This window comes from Pteronotus mesoamericanus, unplaced genomic scaffold (assembly GCF_021234165.1).
Source record: "Pteronotus mesoamericanus isolate MK-2021 breed Mesoamerican mustached bat unplaced genomic scaffold, CSHL_Meso_final contig_78, whole genome shotgun sequence".
Taxonomy (NCBI): Eukaryota; Metazoa; Chordata; class Mammalia; order Chiroptera; family Mormoopidae; genus Pteronotus; species Pteronotus mesoamericanus.
This window is the reverse complement of record NW_026555258.1, coordinates 862,146-876,989: the sequence shown is the minus strand read 5'-3', so window position 1 is coordinate 876,989 and position 14,844 is coordinate 862,146. Positions and strand designations below refer to the sequence as shown.

The 14,844-nt window shown below is 69.0% G+C and overlaps 2 protein-coding genes across 2 annotated transcripts; one reads left to right on the top strand and one right to left on the bottom strand.

The window, feature by feature from the left end:
- The first annotated feature begins 63 nt into the window (after positions 1-63).
- SURF4 (surfeit 4) lies at positions 64-10,398 on the top strand. The gene is made up of 6 exons (XM_054584132.1): positions 64-261; positions 5,847-6,033; positions 6,508-6,584; positions 7,128-7,171; positions 7,671-7,857; positions 8,447-10,398. The coding sequence occupies exons 1-6, from the start codon at positions 214-216 to the stop codon at positions 8,711-8,713; spliced, it is 810 nt and encodes a 269-aa protein (XP_054440107.1). The 5' UTR covers positions 64-213; the 3' UTR covers positions 8,714-10,398.
- SURF2 (surfeit 2) lies at positions 10,387-14,843 on the bottom strand. Its single transcript, XM_054584714.1, has 6 exons — positions 14,708-14,843; positions 14,465-14,619; positions 13,775-13,878; positions 11,557-11,751; positions 11,270-11,430; positions 10,387-10,820 (listed from the first exon to the last, which is right to left on the bottom strand). The coding sequence occupies exons 1-6, from the start codon at positions 14,783-14,785 to the stop codon at positions 10,725-10,727; spliced, it is 789 nt and encodes a 262-aa protein (XP_054440689.1). The 5' UTR covers positions 14,786-14,843; the 3' UTR covers positions 10,387-10,724.
- Position 14,844: the final 1 nt, after the last annotated feature.

The window sequence follows — 14,844 nt, the reverse complement described above, 5'->3', positions numbered from 1 at the left end:
GGGCGGTGCGTGGCCCCTTTAAGGCGCGGCCCGGGCGGGCCCGCCGGCGCGGCCCCTTTAAGGCTTGGCCTACGTGGCAGCCGCCGGAGCTGCCGACGAGAAGCCAGGCCGGCCGCCGGGCACTTCCTGTGGAGGCCGCGAAGGGCGCGGGCGCCGACGGGCCGGACGCCGAGCGAGCGAGCGAGCGAGCGAGCCGAGCCTCCCGCCGCCGCCATGGGCCAGAACGACCTGATGGGCACGGCTGAGGACTTCGCCGACCAGGTGCGGCCTGCGGGCCCGGCGGCCTCCCCGCCCGGGCCCCCTCCCCCGGGTCCCCGCCGCTGCCCGGCCCCGACCCCGACCCCGCGCCCCGACCGTTCCCAGAGCCGGCCCCCCGCCCCGAGCCCCGCTCGACCGCCCGAAGCCTGGGCCGTGCCCTCGCCCCTCCGGATCCCACCGCAGGGATCGCGCCCCCTCCCCCAACCACGGCCCTCCGGCCGGGGCCCGTTGCCTGTCCCGACCTGGGACACCCCCAGACCCGGGCGCCGGCCCAGCCTGCCCTCCTGGCCGCCTCCTCACCACGGTCCGGGATGTGTTTCCGAGCCCTGCTTCTGCTCCCAGCTCGGTGACCCGTCCCCGCAGGCTGGCCCGGGCCTTCCTGGAAGGCGAGGGGTGTGAGCGGCCGCCTCCCCGTCCCCGAGGCGGCGGCGCGAGCCCTGGGGGGCTCGGTGAGCGCCCTGCCCTCCCGGCTGCCGGGGCCATCCCTGCCCGCCTGTCCTCTGCCCGGGCGCTCCTAGGAGGCGGGGAGGGGGGCTGGATCCTGAACCGGGGTTGGTCAGACAGGCAGTCTGGGGGTCCTCCCGGAGGAAAGGGGGCGCCCTGGCATGCATCCCAACTACAGAAAGCACGGCACGTTTTCTTTTCCCGTCCCCGGGCGTGTGGACTCGGTGGGGTCCCTTTGACCCCGCAGTTTCCCTTCCTGGACTCTGCCCTGGGGCTGATTTGAATGAGGATCCCTCTTACACAAGCCTGGGAGGAGGGGAGGCCCGGCTTCCCCGGCTCTCCTTCCCCGAGCGCACCGGCGGTCCTGCCAGCCCCGGAAGCTGCCAGGCCGGCAGCCGAGTAACCAGGCCGAGAGCCCGATGGACAGACGGAGGTCCCGGAAGGGGGACGGGACAAGCGCCCAGTCTTGGCAGTGTGTGGGGTGGGCGGGGGTGCTTAGTCTGCAAGCGTCCCTTGTGTCTCCCTGCGGGCAGACCCGGCCCTGTCTTCTTGGTGGCCCAGGACAGGCTTGTGTGTCGCCTTTGCCCGAGTTCAAAGCAGTGAGGTTCAGCGTCTGCTTTCGTGGGGGTGGATATCCCGCGCCCACCCTCTGCGGCTGGGATTCTTGGAAGGCTGGTGTGTGATTTAAAGAAAAGGGAGTGTTTCCTGATCAGCTATCAGTGAACAAGATTTTCCGTGCCCCCGCCGTGCCCCCCCCCCCGCCGGAGCTGGGTGACTGGGTTCTCGGTGCCCGGCTCTGCTGTGGCCCAATGTTATAGAACCGATCGGGACAGGGGTGGGGGGGGCGAGGTACGTGGTTTCGGAGCCTGGTTTTTCCTAAGGCCGTGATTTTGTGTTACAGACACAGTTTAAAACGTGCATCTCTCGCGGAGACAGTTGAGAGTGAAACACTCAGGAGCCGCACAGGCCTTCGCTGTTGGTTTCCATCGACATAATTTGGTGACCCAGTTTTCTCTCCCCCGGCAGCGACTCCCGAGGAAGCGGGCTCCTGTTAGCCGAGGGGGTCGCAAGGGCAGGGAGCCGCGAGGGCCGCGTGCCCTGGCTCTTTGGCCTGGAGGACCCTGGTTTTGCAAGTGAATTTCATAACCAGCTCCAGATAAAACGACTTAGTCAGGCTGCTGCCAGCTATCAGGCGATCAGCTCCCCGCTGACAAGCCCTTCAGCTCTCCCCGGGGCACGCCCTTCTGCTCCTTCGTGCGCTGCCTGCGTTACACAGACGCAGCAGAGCCTGGGGCCTGGGAGGCCCCGGTGGGCACGCAGGGCAGCTGGCACCAGGTGAGGGTCGCTGTGGGAAGGCCGGCGGGGCTGGGGGCTGCTGCCCTCTGGCCCGAGCCAGGCGACCCCGGCATCCCCGCCCTCAGGCGTGCGGAGGGAGGCTTGCGTGGCTGTCCCGTGGCCTCCCCTCCGGGCCGGCGGCGGCGGCCAGAGCACAGGGCGAGCGGTCCAGCTGGCTGGCGCCGGCCAGCTCCTTTTGAGCTGGCTCTGGCACCGGGCTCCTTGCCCTGGGCAGCCGGTGACAGTGTCCTCCGGCTCCCAGAGGGCCAGGTGCCGCACACAGGGCTGCGAGCTCTCACCGCGGGAGCCGCCGGGCACCGGAGGCCGTCTGAGACCTCGTCAGAGGGCCGAGGCTGATGAGCTCAGCAGTCCAGAATTATTTCCTGCCCTGCGCAGGTCCGCGCTGCCCGTGTGTAGTGTGACGCCACAAGCAGGGGTGCTAGCACTTACTGGGCCCTGCCTGGTGGCTTGTCACCAAGGTGGCACACGCTGCGCGGGGCCCCGCGCTCCAGGGTGGCCTTGCTCTTCTCACACGGGCTGCGTCCTGACGGAGCCAGTCTGGAGGGCTGTCACCCCCAGGGCCTCCGGGAAAGCGCTGGGTAGCGAGGACGGCCTCACGGGACGCTGAGCGGGCATGGCTGCCGGTGTCGGGCTCTGCGGCCGCGGCTCGTGCCGCCACGCGGTGCGCGCTCTGAGCGTTTCCCCCCCTCCTTCGCTCTGTCCTTTGCCCCACACCCACCCCCGGGTCTCCTGCCCCGCACCATCGGGAGTGGGAGAGAGGACGCGCGCGCTGACGCACGCTTCCCTGCTCGCCTGTCTGGGGCGGGGACGTGGGGAGACTGTGGTTAGAGAGGCCCCCCCGGAAGGTGCGGCGCCACTGGGTTCTCTGCCGCCTGTCTGCGGTGAGGGGGGCCCTTTGTCCCACGTCGGCCTTTCTTAGAGAAAGCCAGGCCACCTGTCCAGCTCAGGGCCAGTGGACCCCTGCCTGTCCCTCCAGGTGCAGCACAAAGCCATGGAGCGGCACCCAGGGAGCCTGGCTGGGGGTCCTGGGGGCCCGGCGGACGGGCATGGGGCAGTTGCCGCACTCTCGTGCCGCCGAACTCGGCCCGAGGAGTGGCCCGGCCACAGGCTCCGGTGTCCGGGGAGAGGTAGGCGCGGGCCGGCCTTGGTGATGAGGAAAGGAAGGCGGGCTGCCCGCTCTTCCACCTCGGAGCTGTCGCCAGGCAGGAATGGCAGGCGGCTTTCCCGGCTCCGCTGGCCCCGACAGGCGGAAGAGGCAGCTTTCCTGTGGTGCGGGAGCTGCCCGAGGCTGTGGGGCTGGTCGCTCTGTTCCCAGAGTGGTGGCTCAGGCTGGTGTAATCACGTTTCTTAAGGCCCCTTCAAGCCTCTAAAGCGACAGCCCCTGGGAAGACTCTTAGGCCCGCGTGTCTCTGAAGCGTGTCTCTGAAGCCGCCCGGTGCTGTCCAAGGGGCTTGATCACGGGGCCGGGAGGGGCCGGGAGGGGCCGGGAGGGGTCGGGCCCGCCCCCAGCTGTGCCGCCTGCGTCCCTCCTGAGAGCGGCGGCTTGGGTCGCAGGGCCTTGGCCTTGTGCATGAACTGGACCCCTGTTCATGCTGCCCAGGGCCTGGGCCCAGGCTCCTCTCTGCACCCGAGGGGCCAGTGTGGAGCGGCACGGAGTGGCTCAGTGGCCAGTTCTGAACCATGGGGACCAAGACACGTGTCGGAAATAAGGCAAAAATTGGGTCTGGTCTAGTGTTGGTGCATGCGGTTCTTTCCGCGGCCGGTCCAGACAGGTGCTCGCTGGAGGGCGGCTGGCCAAGGGCGGGCTCTGAACTGGCCAGACACACGAGAGAGTAAAGTGGCCTGACCCCAGGCCGCATCGGACCTCAGAAACTGGATGCGTCTTCGGGCCAGAGCACAGAGGCTTGGGTCCTCACAGTGGGTTTTCCAAAGTAAAGCGGCGTCTGTCTCCCCGCCCGTCTGCGTGGGAGGGAGGGACGAGCCTCCTGTCTGTCTGAGGCGAAGGCTCTCTCCCTCCCCTTTAATCCTCCGACCAGACACTCCAATTAGAGTCCAGACTCCCCACGGAGGCTCTCACCCCGCCCGCGCCTCACGGCTGCCCTGCCGCCCGCGTCCACACGGCGCTCCAGGACTGAAGTCCCGCGGTGTGCACGGGCCTGCGACGCCCCCCACACCCTTGAGCGCAAGCACCACTCGGGAAGCAAGTCAGGGCACCGCCCACAGCGATGCCTGTGTCCCTGGGCGCCCTCCCCCGGCGGCCCCCCGAGGCTGCAGCCGGAGTCTGCTCGGCCGCGCCGAGGCTCCTGCGAAGCTCCCACGTCCCTGTGAGGCCCGCCAGGTGCAGCCAGGCTCGCTCGGCGGGGGGCCTTGGCGGGAGGCCCCGGCCTTAGAGCCGAGGGGTGCTGTTTATCTCCTGGGGCCGAGGGGCAGCTGGCCGTTGCTGGGCATTTTGAAAGTGTTGGGAGGCAGAAACGGGAGGGACACGGTGCCCGCTGCCCGCCGTGGCGTGCGCGCTCCCACCGCGGCCGTGTGCGTCCTGTGTGCGTCTCTGCGTGGCCTCCAGCGTCCACCTGGAGCAGTTGGGGCCCCTTTTCACAGCAGGTCCCTTCTCTCCTGCTCATCAGAATTGGAACAGCCCTTGGCAACCGTCAGCCCGGCTGTCCTCGGCTGCAGAAAGGCGGCAGGGGCGCCCCGTGGGGCGTGGAGCCGGGAGGCGGCTGTGGCTCCCCAGAGCTGGCGAGCCCCGCGGCCGTGCGAAGGGCAGCCCCAGCGGTCCTGGCGCCTCCACGCAGCCTCCCACAAGTGCCAGGAATCAAGAGGTGCTGTTATCTGCACCTCATTCCCGCAGTGGTTTAGTCGGCCCCCAGAGGGGCTGGGACATGAACCTGCTGTCCCCTTGAGGGCAGGCCTGCGGGCGCCCTTTAGACTCGCTGCTGACGCACCGCTCTCGGGGGTGGGTCCCGATCTTTCTCCCGAGTCCCTGCTGTTATCGCGCGCCCTCGGGGGCTGCCCCTGCCTATCTCAGCTGCGAGCAGCTGGGAGGGCGCGCCCGGTGCCGTCTGTGCCTTGGCTTGTCCCCTGATCATGCGTTGTAAACGGCACGGCTTGTGCGCGGCAGGTGCAAGTGACAGGTGTGCCGCTGCCTCTGACGCCGGCCAGCGACTCCCCATGCCTGGACGTCACGGCCGTGGAAGCGGCCGTCCACCCCATTTGTCGCGTGTTCTTAGTTTGCTTAGGCCTGTCAGGCCCTTCAGAAACCCCCGAGCTTCCTGGCCGGTGCCTGTGTCGCATTCAGGTGTTCATCCATGACAGCGCGCATGCGGCGCCCGAGCTCCACGAGGGGCCTGCCTGCACACGGGCGCCGGCCGTGCCTCGGGGGCTCACGATGGCCGACCACGAGGCCCGCTGGGCCCGGCCCCGGGCTGCAGCCCCCGCGCACTGTGGCTCAGGAGCGCCTCCCACCCTTCGCCAGAGGGGCTCCGAGCCAGCGCCGCTGGGGTGGCGGGGGCTGAGGGCTCAGCCCCACCCGGCAGCCCCTCTCCCTCGGGTTCTAACCTGCTGAGGCCCTTGCTTGCGGGTAGAGGCTGTGTCTCGTGGCAGTTCTTGCTTGGCGACTATAGCTGCCACTAGGCGTGTCTGTTGAGACGGCAGAGGTCACGGAAGAGGGTCACACCATCTCTGCGCGGGCTCTGAGCTCGGCAGCCCGGTGCAGCGCGGCTGGCGCCCAGGAAGCGCCTGGCGGGGGCCAGGGCTGGCCACAGCCTCTCACAGGCGCCTGTGCCCAACAGTTCCTCCGTGTCACGAAGCAGTACCTGCCGCACGTGGCGCGCCTCTGCCTGATCAGCACCTTCCTGGAGGACGGCGTGCGCATGTGGTTCCAGTGGGGCGAGCAGCGGGACTACATCGACAGCACCTGGGGCTGCGGCTACCTGGTGGCCTCGTCCTTCGTGCTCCTCAACCTGCTGGGGCAGCTGAGTGAGTGGCTCAGGGTGGGCGCGGGGGTGTGCGTTCAGCCGGGGCTTCTCGTGCACTGGGCCCGGCCCGTGTCGAAGCGCCCAGAGCCGGAGACGCGGGTGAGCCAGGGAGGAGCCGGGCCGTGAGGACCCCTGTCCGGCAGGGGCAGTCGAGGTGAAGGGGGAGGGGAGGCTAAGCCAGACATGGCTCACGGCGGCCCCCCGAGCCCGCCGCCCCTGGCCGTCCTCGGGGGCGGCCACCGCCCTGTACACGTGGGCAGCACAGGGACGTGCCCTCGCGGCCTACCTTGCGGCGCCCCAGGGAGCCTGGGGCGGCAGCCGCTGCCTGACATGCGTGGGGTCGGGTCGGACCGGGCCCTCGTCCTCTTGCGGCTTGAGTTTTGCGTGGGGCAGCTTGCAGGGGTGGGGCGCGGCGGCCAGCTCGTGTGGGGCTCCTCCTCCTCGCCCACCACTCAGGCCCCCCCCCCGCCCCCAGCTGGCTGCGTGCTGGTGCTGAGCAGGAACTTCGTGCGGTACGCCTGCTTCGGGCTCTTCGGCATCATAGCGCTGCAGGTGAGCGGGCACCGGGGCGGCTGCGGTCGGGGCAGGGCGCCTGGAGAGGCGTATCTGGGGGTTCAGCGTCCGCCTGAGCCCTCCCGTCCCTGTCCCTGGAGAGCCTGTCCTCTTCTGAGAATTGGCTCCATGTCCTCAAGGGACACTCGGGGGAGGCGGCGGCGCAGCAGGGCCAGGCCCCGCGAGGTGCCGAGCTGGGGGCACCCGCCTTCCGCGCCCTCTGCAGTTTCCCTGACAAGGGCCGGGCTGCGACAGGCCCCTCCTTCACTGGCGTTTCCCACTGTGGCGAAGACGACCTGGCTGGTCCGACGTGGGCTTTAACCCACGGCTGGGGGGCTGGGGCGTTGGGACCGGGGTCTCCAGCCGCCGCGCTCTCCAAGGCACCTGGGCTCGGCTCGGACCTGACCCAGAGCCATCCCCGGGGTCCTGGACTGCTTTTGTGTATCTTCTATTTGAAAAACTGCCTGATGCTGTTGACTGGGTGGGAAAGGCGGCCATGCAGCTGTGCTGTCGCTCAGGGGTTTCTCTGTCCTCTGCCCCCAGACAATCGCCTACAGCATCTTGTGGGACTTGAAGTTTCTGATGAGGTACGTGCACTGCGGGCGCCGCTTCCCTGCCCCACCTGCCCTTGGTGCTGGGACCCTCGGCTTCCTGGGCCCAGACCCGGCTTCTGCGGCCCCACGGCAGGGCCTTCTCCACCCGGCCCCCCCGCCGGATCCCCCAGCACACACGCGAGAGCACGTTGCCTCTCCAGACCGCAGATTTCACGAGGGGCGGGAGGGAGGGAGGGTCCAGGTGGAAACACACTTGGTCACAGGGACCCAGCCGGTCGACAGTAAAGCTGAGACCAGCACTGGGTTTGAGTGCTCGGCGACTGTCACTGTCTAGTGGCACGGACACACCTTTGTCTTCAGCAGCATAAGTGGTGGGATGGTGCAGGTGGGGCACCAGCCTGGGGTCCCAGGGACGCGCGCCCTGCATGTCCCGCTTGGTCTGCGGAGGGGGCAGAGGGGCCCACGGTCTCCCCCTCGGGGCTGGCGGCCCGAGAGCCCGACTCGGCGACGAGCCAGCGCCTCTGCCCCTCAGGAACCTGGCCCTGGGCGGCGGCCTGCTGCTGCTGCTGGCGGAGTCCCGCTCGGAGGGCAAGAGCATGTTCGCGGGCGTGCCCACCATGCGCGAGAGCTCCCCCCGGCAGTACATGCAGCTGGGGGGCAGGGTCCTGCTGGTCTTGATGTTCATGACGCTCCTCCACTTCGACGCCAGCTTCTTCTCCGTAAGTGCCCCCGCTGGGTTGGCTGGCCGGCCCGCGGCCCCCCGGCCCCCCGGCCCCCCTGCCGCTGGCTGTGTGCGGAGCCTGGTGGGGGAGCTGCGGGGAGGGCTTGGCTCGAAGGAAGCCGGCCTTTCAATGCTCTCGACAGAAACAAGGGTGGGGGGCTGCGTGCCAGGAAGCCGCCCTCTGAGCAAACAAAGGCCCGAATCAGCGACCCCGTCCCTTACGCAGACGTCCTGCTTCTCTTTGCTCCCTTGCCTGTCTCACCGTCTGTGTGTGTTGGGGGTGCAGAGGGGGAGAAGGTTCTGTCCTTGTCCCCCGGAAGCTCACTGAGCCGGCCTTTGCCCCCAGTGGCACCCAGTCGACTGCTGGGCGGGGCGGTGGGGGGGCTCCGGGGCACCCGCCTGCAGCACCAGAGCGCTGCCTCCCCGCCTGCATGGCCTGGCTGTGGGCTGGGTCTCCCAAAACACCCCCGAGTCCCACCGCCCGGGTGCAGACACGTCAGTGACAGGGCCTGATTGTAAGGCCTGACCCGCTGTCCCTCCTCTTCCTCACGCATCTGCGTTTCTCGCCCTCCCCCACCCTGGGACAGATCCTGCAGAACATTGTGGGCACCGCCCTGATGATTTTAGTGGCCATCGGCTTCAAAACCAAGCTGGCCGCCTTGACTCTTGTCGTCTGGCTGTTCGCCATCAACGTGTACTTCAACGCCTTCTGGACCATTCCCGTCTATAAGCCCATGCACGACTTCCTCAAGTACGACTTCTTCCAGACCATGTCCGTGATCGGAGGCTTGCTCCTGGTGGTGGCTCTGGGCCCCGGGGGCGTCTCCATGGATGAGAAGAAGAAAGAGTGGTAACGGCCCCTCCCTGCCTGGCACGGCCCGTGGCCGTGGCCGCCGAGGGCTGGCTGGGGCGGACTCGACACCATGGCCAGCGTTTATGTACCCCTCCCCCCCCGTAAAGGCACAGATGTTTGAGAACTCTTTGCAGACACCTGAAAATCGATGGCTAAATCTGCTCTGGACCCGCCACCTGCGGGCTGATGGGTCAGGGCCAGCCGGGTGGCCGGCGCGCCCGCCCCCTGCAGGCGTCAGCTTGGCCCCGGGGCACGAGGGGTCGGCCGGCCGCGGCCTCTTCTGTCTCGTTTCTCTCTCGGGTGATGGGGGCCCTCAAGCTGTACTGTGAGCAGATACATCTGTGTATCCTTCAAAGCAGTCTCCCTCTTATTTTTTAAAAAGTTTACGTTTTTAGCTAAAACTACTAAACGATTTCGAATGGCCTAGTCCGACCTCAGTCAAACTCCCTGGCTTAGAACCGCCCCCCAGCTTCCGTGCGCTTCTGCCTTGCGTTGTGATACTTCACGGGGACAGTGGAAACTCCCACCCCTAGCACGAGGCGGCATCAGAGGGGCCGCCGTTTGTGGCCAAGTCATCGATGAGCCGGGACACCGGCCCAGAGGGGCGTAGTTTACACGGGGTCGCGCCCTTGGAGCTGCAGCGGCTCCGGGGGGGACGAGCCCCTGGCCTGGCGGTGCCCGGGGAAGCCGCGGGGGCCCCGGCCACTCCCGTGTGACCTGCTGGGGAGGGTCAGCGGCCACAAGGGGGTAGGGCGGCGGCGGCGCCGGCTCACAGACCAGGTACCTCACACTCGGCCTTTCAGAGCCTCAGCTAAAGCCGGTGCTGCCGGGTCCGCGTGGGCCCGAGGGGCCTCCCAGGCCGCGCGGCCACGGCTGCCTCTCCGCGCTCACGGCGCCCCCCCCGGCTACACCAGGTGCAGCCCCGGCTGCTCCGCGGTTCGCAAAGCCTTACCCATCGGACCGACGCCTGCAGTTGAGGTTTCCTAACGCTGCCTTACACCGCGGTTCTGCTCTTGGGGGGCGAGTGCTCCTTGCTCCTCCCACTCGCCTGTATCCCAGCGACGGCTGCCGGCAGGGACTGGAGTCACCCCCCCCCACCGGCATCCCAGGGTGCGGGAAGCCGCCGGGCGCCCACCAGAGCCCTCAGAACAGCGCCTGCCTCTGCAGCCTGGACCCTCCTCACCCAAGGGGGCGATGGCGCCGCTTCCCCCACCTGCCCGTGCCCCACACCGCAGAGGCGCATCCCGAGCGCCGTGTGGACGAGGCTGTGGCTGCGGGGCAGGCCACTCCCACTCCCTCCGTGGAGGGTGGTTTCCCAGGTTCCCGCTCAGCCTGGGGGGGGGGGTCTCCTGCCCACACGCCCTCCCTCTGACAGCCCATTGGCCCCGAGGGCCCCAGCGAATGGCACCTTCAGCCACGTTGTGTCTCCGGCACTTTCTGGCAGATGAGGGACCTCTGCGGCCCTGTGCCTGGAGGCCCCTGTTGGTCTGTGGGGGCGGGCTGAGCCCAGGAGGCCTGGTGGCAGGGTCCTCCTCGGTCGCCGGCCCGGCCCGCGTGCCTGGGGGCCGACACTTTTGCCGGGAGGAGAGGAAGACAAGCTACCAATTGGTTTTGGCAAAAACAATTTCTGACGAATTTTTTTTGCTTTATGTGGGAAAATAGGTATCAATCTCATTTTATGCTGTATTTTATACCTTAGTTGTGTTTGAAAACATTTTGATTTTTGGAAACAAAATAAATAATGGCATTTGTTGTATGCAGTGTAACCCTTGGGTGCTGTCCGGGTGGGCAGGCCTGGCTCCGGCTCCCCAGGTGCCGTGGGGAGGAGCCTCAGGCCACACCCAGAGTGGGATTTGTCCCCTGCGCTCAGGGCCACCAACAAGTGGATGGAAAAAGCCTGGGGACCCTCCACAGTGCAGAGGCCCTGAGGGGGCCCTGGAAGAGGAACACGGGAACACGGGAGATGCGCCGACTCCAGAGAAGCCAGGAGACGCTTCCCCAGCGGCCCCTCGTTAACCTGACTGCTTGAAAGAGCTGAAGCGCCTCGGTCCGCGGCGACGGCTTTCCAGCCTCCGCGGTGAGGCCGGCGGCGGCGGCTGCTGCTTGTGCTGCGGCGGAAACAGAGTCCCAGTCAGTCCCAGGATGGAGGGCCGCTGGCCCACGGCCCGGCTTCCGTGCGACACCCAGGTCAGCTCTCCGCCTACGGTGGCCTCATCGCAGGCAGCGGTTGACGCCCCCAACCACGCAACGAAGAGCTCGACCAGCGCCGTTCTGCTCGCCCGCTGGGGGGACTGAAACGCCTGCCCCCTCCCCAAAGGTGCAGGGTGGCGTCTCCGGGGGCCCCCCCAGGCTCCTGTGCTGCACCGGGCAGCTGCCCTCAGACCAGCGGGTGTGCTCCGTGCGGTGCGGTGCGGCTCGGGGAACAGCCCGCCCGTCGGCAGCCTCTGCTGGGGCTTACGCAGGTGTCTGGGGGGGTTCCCCACCGAGGGCTTCCCTCCGTCCCCCTAAGGAAACCGAAAACCCTCACGAAGTACGCTGCTGCGCGCACGGCCCGCACCTTCCGGCGTTTGGGGGCCGGTGCCCGGTGCGCGCCCGCCTCCCCTCGGTCCGGGCGCTTTTCGGCCGGGTGCCGTGGCCTCTGGTCCTCGCCTGCCAGGGCGCCGTCCGTGTCCTCCCCGCGCTCAGCCGCCCCGAGCTGCTTTCTGGGGAACAGCTCCGCTGGAAGGAGGCGGGTGGCGATGAGGGTGCAGGGGTGCGGGGCCGAGCGGAGGGGGGAGCCGCCGTGACCCAAATCCACATGACAGCCCACAGGAGGGCGAGGGGAGGGGACACGTCCTGGCTTACGCGGGTACAGGTCCGTCATGCTGTCCTCGCTGCCGCTCGGGGCCGCGCCCTCGCCGTCGCTGGACTCGGGCTCCCAGAAGGCTGCTCCCGGGCGGGGCGGCCCGTCGCTGTCCACCCGGTCGTCCCTCCTCCTCCTCTTCCGGGGCAGGAGGCAGGCGGGCACATACTCCACGCCCTGCCTCTGACACTGCTCATCTGCGCGACAGACCAGCATGCTGCCCCTGCGCCCGGGCCTGTCCTCGGGGCCCTGGACCCGTCCCCTGGTGTGTTGCCAGCGGTGGCAGGGACATGCCACCAGCTCGGCTCCTCCCTGGACAGGAGAGGCCAGCAGGGTGTGGCCGAGGGGCAAGGCGACACAGGTCACCTGGGCCTTGAGCGCCCTCCCCCGGCTGCGGGGGCACCGCGCTACCCGGGGCTGGCGCGCCTGCCCTGGAAGCCATGCCAGCCTGTGGCCAGGAGACCACAGCCCCCGTCAGGAACGGCGGCTTGGTGGCAGCTGGCGCCTGCTCTGCTGACCTTGACCCCCGGGCGCTCAAGGACTGGGCTCCCACGGAAGGACCCCACTGGAGCCCCCGCCCCTCCTGCACCGCGGACTCGGGGAGGCCTCCCTAGGCAGCGCTGCTCCCTCGGGGGCAGGCAGCGGCGGGGGCCTGGGTCTCGCTGCCCCCAGCTCCTGCCATCGTTCACGGCGTGGACAGCCCTGCTGGGGTCCCCGCGTACCCCAGCCACCTCCCGGACCCCATCCCCCGTTCCTCTCTGCCTCCTACTCCACGGCCGCATCACGACCAGAACCCACACGTCGCGTCTCCTCCGCACCCCTCTGCCCGTCTCTGCCCAGGGGCCGGCCTTGGAGCTGCCCCTCACTGACCGGGAGCCAGGCCAGCCCCAGCTCCTCCCTGCCGATGGCGAGAGGCTCAAGCCCAGCCCCGCACGGCTCCGCGGGGCCCCAGGCACCGGCGTGGACCGCGAGCCATCCGCCCGCCCGCCCGCAGGGGGAGACGGGCCCCCTCCTTATCTTCTTGGCTTCAGGCCCCCCCGGCCGCCCGCCGGGTCCCCTCCCCCGGCCCCGGCTCTGCCCCGCCACGCCACTCAGCAGCCTCTGTCCAGTCTCCCCTTTGCTGACGCTTGGTAAGGGTCTGCCTCTTCCTCCTTGAACCTCCTCTCGGGCCCAGACACCGGTCCCTCCTGGGCCAGTGCGGCCCTGCCCCCGCACCTGGCTGCGCAGACGCCCACAGCACCTGGGCGTGGACGTTCCCGTCGACAGCGTCCCTCCCCAGCACCTCCCGTTTGAGGCGCCCGCCTTTCCCTTTCAATTTCCCCAGAAGCCTGACACCCAGACTCCACGCTCCGCGCCGCCGCCCACCGGCGCCTACTCGTTCTCAGGCCGAGCACGCGGGACTCCCCTGCCCCTCGCGCCCCACCAGCAACCCCACCCACAGGGCGGTCAGGACCTGCCACGTCCCCCCACCTTCCCTGCCAACACCTGGCAACCCAGCTGGGAGCCCCAGCAGCACCTTCACCTGGAGGACCGCACAGCCACCCCGTCCCCTCCTCGACTCCTACCCCCGCCCCCCAGGAACAGTGATGCCGAGACACCCAGGTCACGCAGATCCTGGCTTCAGCCCAGTCCCCGTGCCCGGCTGCATGGGGCTCCGGACCGCGGCCCCCCGGGCCTGCCCCGCCGGCCCACCGCCGCACCCGCGGTTGCGACGGCACAGCCTTCTGCAGCTCCCCCGCCCCGCGCCTGTGCCTCAGAGCCTGTCCTCGCCTGCTCCGCAGGTCCCTCCGCCCCGGCCTAAAGGGGGGCCCTCAGAGAGCCTCTCCCAGGCCCCCCGAGTCAGGCGGGCCCTCCCGGGCCCCGGCCCGGTCCGCCGGCAGCAGCCATCACAGGCCCTCCAACGAGGTCCGTCTGTCGGAACACTGATGAGATGCTGCAGGGACTTAACGCTAGTCAAGGCGCCAAAGGTACAGCGGCTCGGTTGGACCCCGTTCCACTTAAACTCGCAGAACCGGTGGATGGCGTGAGGCGAGGACCGGACTGGGGGACCGCTCCCTGCTCTGCCCCTCTCCCCCTGCTGTGTGGGGCGGTGCATCCACCCAAAAAGGACCCAGACGCCCCCTCGGCCCCCTCGGCCCCCTCTGCGTGCTGTCCTGGGAGAGGGCAGGCGTGCACCCGGGCCCCGGTGGCCAGGCAGGCTGTGTCCCCCACATCACTTACAGTTGTGCAGAGCTTTCTGGTAGCGCCAGCCCCGCGTGTGCCTCAGCACGTGCTCTGGGGACTTGTTGATGTGCCGCAGGGTGAGTTTGCAAAACAACTGGGACCTGAGGGGCAGGGAGGCCTCGGTTTGCCCTGAGAGGTCACGAGGGCATCCAGACCCGAGCTGGCCACCGGGGCTGCCTCTCAGAACCACGCCGAGGGTGATAGGGGTGGGGGTGTCTAAGACGAGGCCTGGGCATCGGGGTCCTGAAAAGCTTGCGGAGAACCGCTGACCCAGACTGCCAGTGGCCTCGCCGATTGTGGGGCGCCAGACCCACCCTCGCTCGCTCTGCGGCAAGAACCCGCGAGGACTCCCTCGGGAAGGCTCCCCACGAAGGAGTGTAATGCCGCCCCTCTTCCCGTTGACTATTTCTGTCAACCACACACTCAGCCAAATGTCAGTTCTGCTTTAGAGCCAAACTGTGAACCTGGGCTCGAGAGCTCCAGACAGGCCCGAGGGACAAACCGCACGTTACAAAAAAGCCAGCACGCTTCGCAGGGACGGGCCTCGCCCGGGCTCTGGGCCCCCGCCTGCCTCGCGGGTTTCCTGGCTCCGGGCGGGCGGGCGCCCCGCGGGGCGGACTCGGGGGTCCGCGGTTCGGCGGCCAGGCCCAGGCCGCCCCCGCCCGCCCCCGCCCGCCCCGCACGTACGGGTTCTTGGTGCTGGGCACGATGTGCGGCTCGAACGCCGCGTAGTCGAAGGCGGGGCAGGCGCGTGCCAGCCGCCGGTACTTCCTGCCGCTGGTGTAGACCCGGAGCTCGGGCAGGCGGCAGGGCAGCTCGTGGCCGGTCAGAGCGCACCTCACCTGCGGGCAGGAGGCGGGGCGGTCAGGGGGCGCCGGGCGCGGGCCAGGGCGGGATCCCAGGGCGGTCAGGGGCTCCGGTCCCACGCACCTTGCAGGCGCCCGGCTCCAACCGCAGGCTCGGGTGCTCGCGCAGGAAGGCTCGCACGTCGGCGGGCAGCCCATCCATGGCTGGGCAGCCTGCGGAGCTCGAACCACGCGGGCCGGACGGGGGCGGGGCTTGGCGGT

Bases quoted from the DNA above. Each gene is read 5' to 3' on its own strand.
- SURF4 (XM_054584132.1), top strand. From the start codon at position 214: ATGGGCCAGAACGACCTGATGGGCACGGCTGAGGACTTCGCCGACCAG. The intron at 7,172-7,670 runs GTACGTGCACTG...TCTGCCCCTCAG, and splicing joins GACTTGAAGTTTCTGATGAG to GAACCTGGCCCTGGGCGGCG. The intron at 7,858-8,446 runs GTAAGTGCCCCC...ACCCTGGGACAG, and splicing joins TCGACGCCAGCTTCTTCTCC to ATCCTGCAGAACATTGTGGG.
- SURF2 (XM_054584714.1), bottom strand. From the start codon at position 14,785: ATGGATGGGCTGCCCGCCGACGTGCGAGCCTTCCTGCGCGAGCACCCG. The intron at 11,752-13,774 runs GTAAGTGATGTG...TCTGTCGCGCAG, and splicing joins CCAGAAAGCTCTGCACAACT to ATGAGCAGTGTCAGAGGCAG. The intron at 11,431-11,556 runs GTAAGCCAGGAC...GCCTCCTTCCAG, and splicing joins CATGACGGACCTGTACCCGC to CGGAGCTGTTCCCCAGAAAG.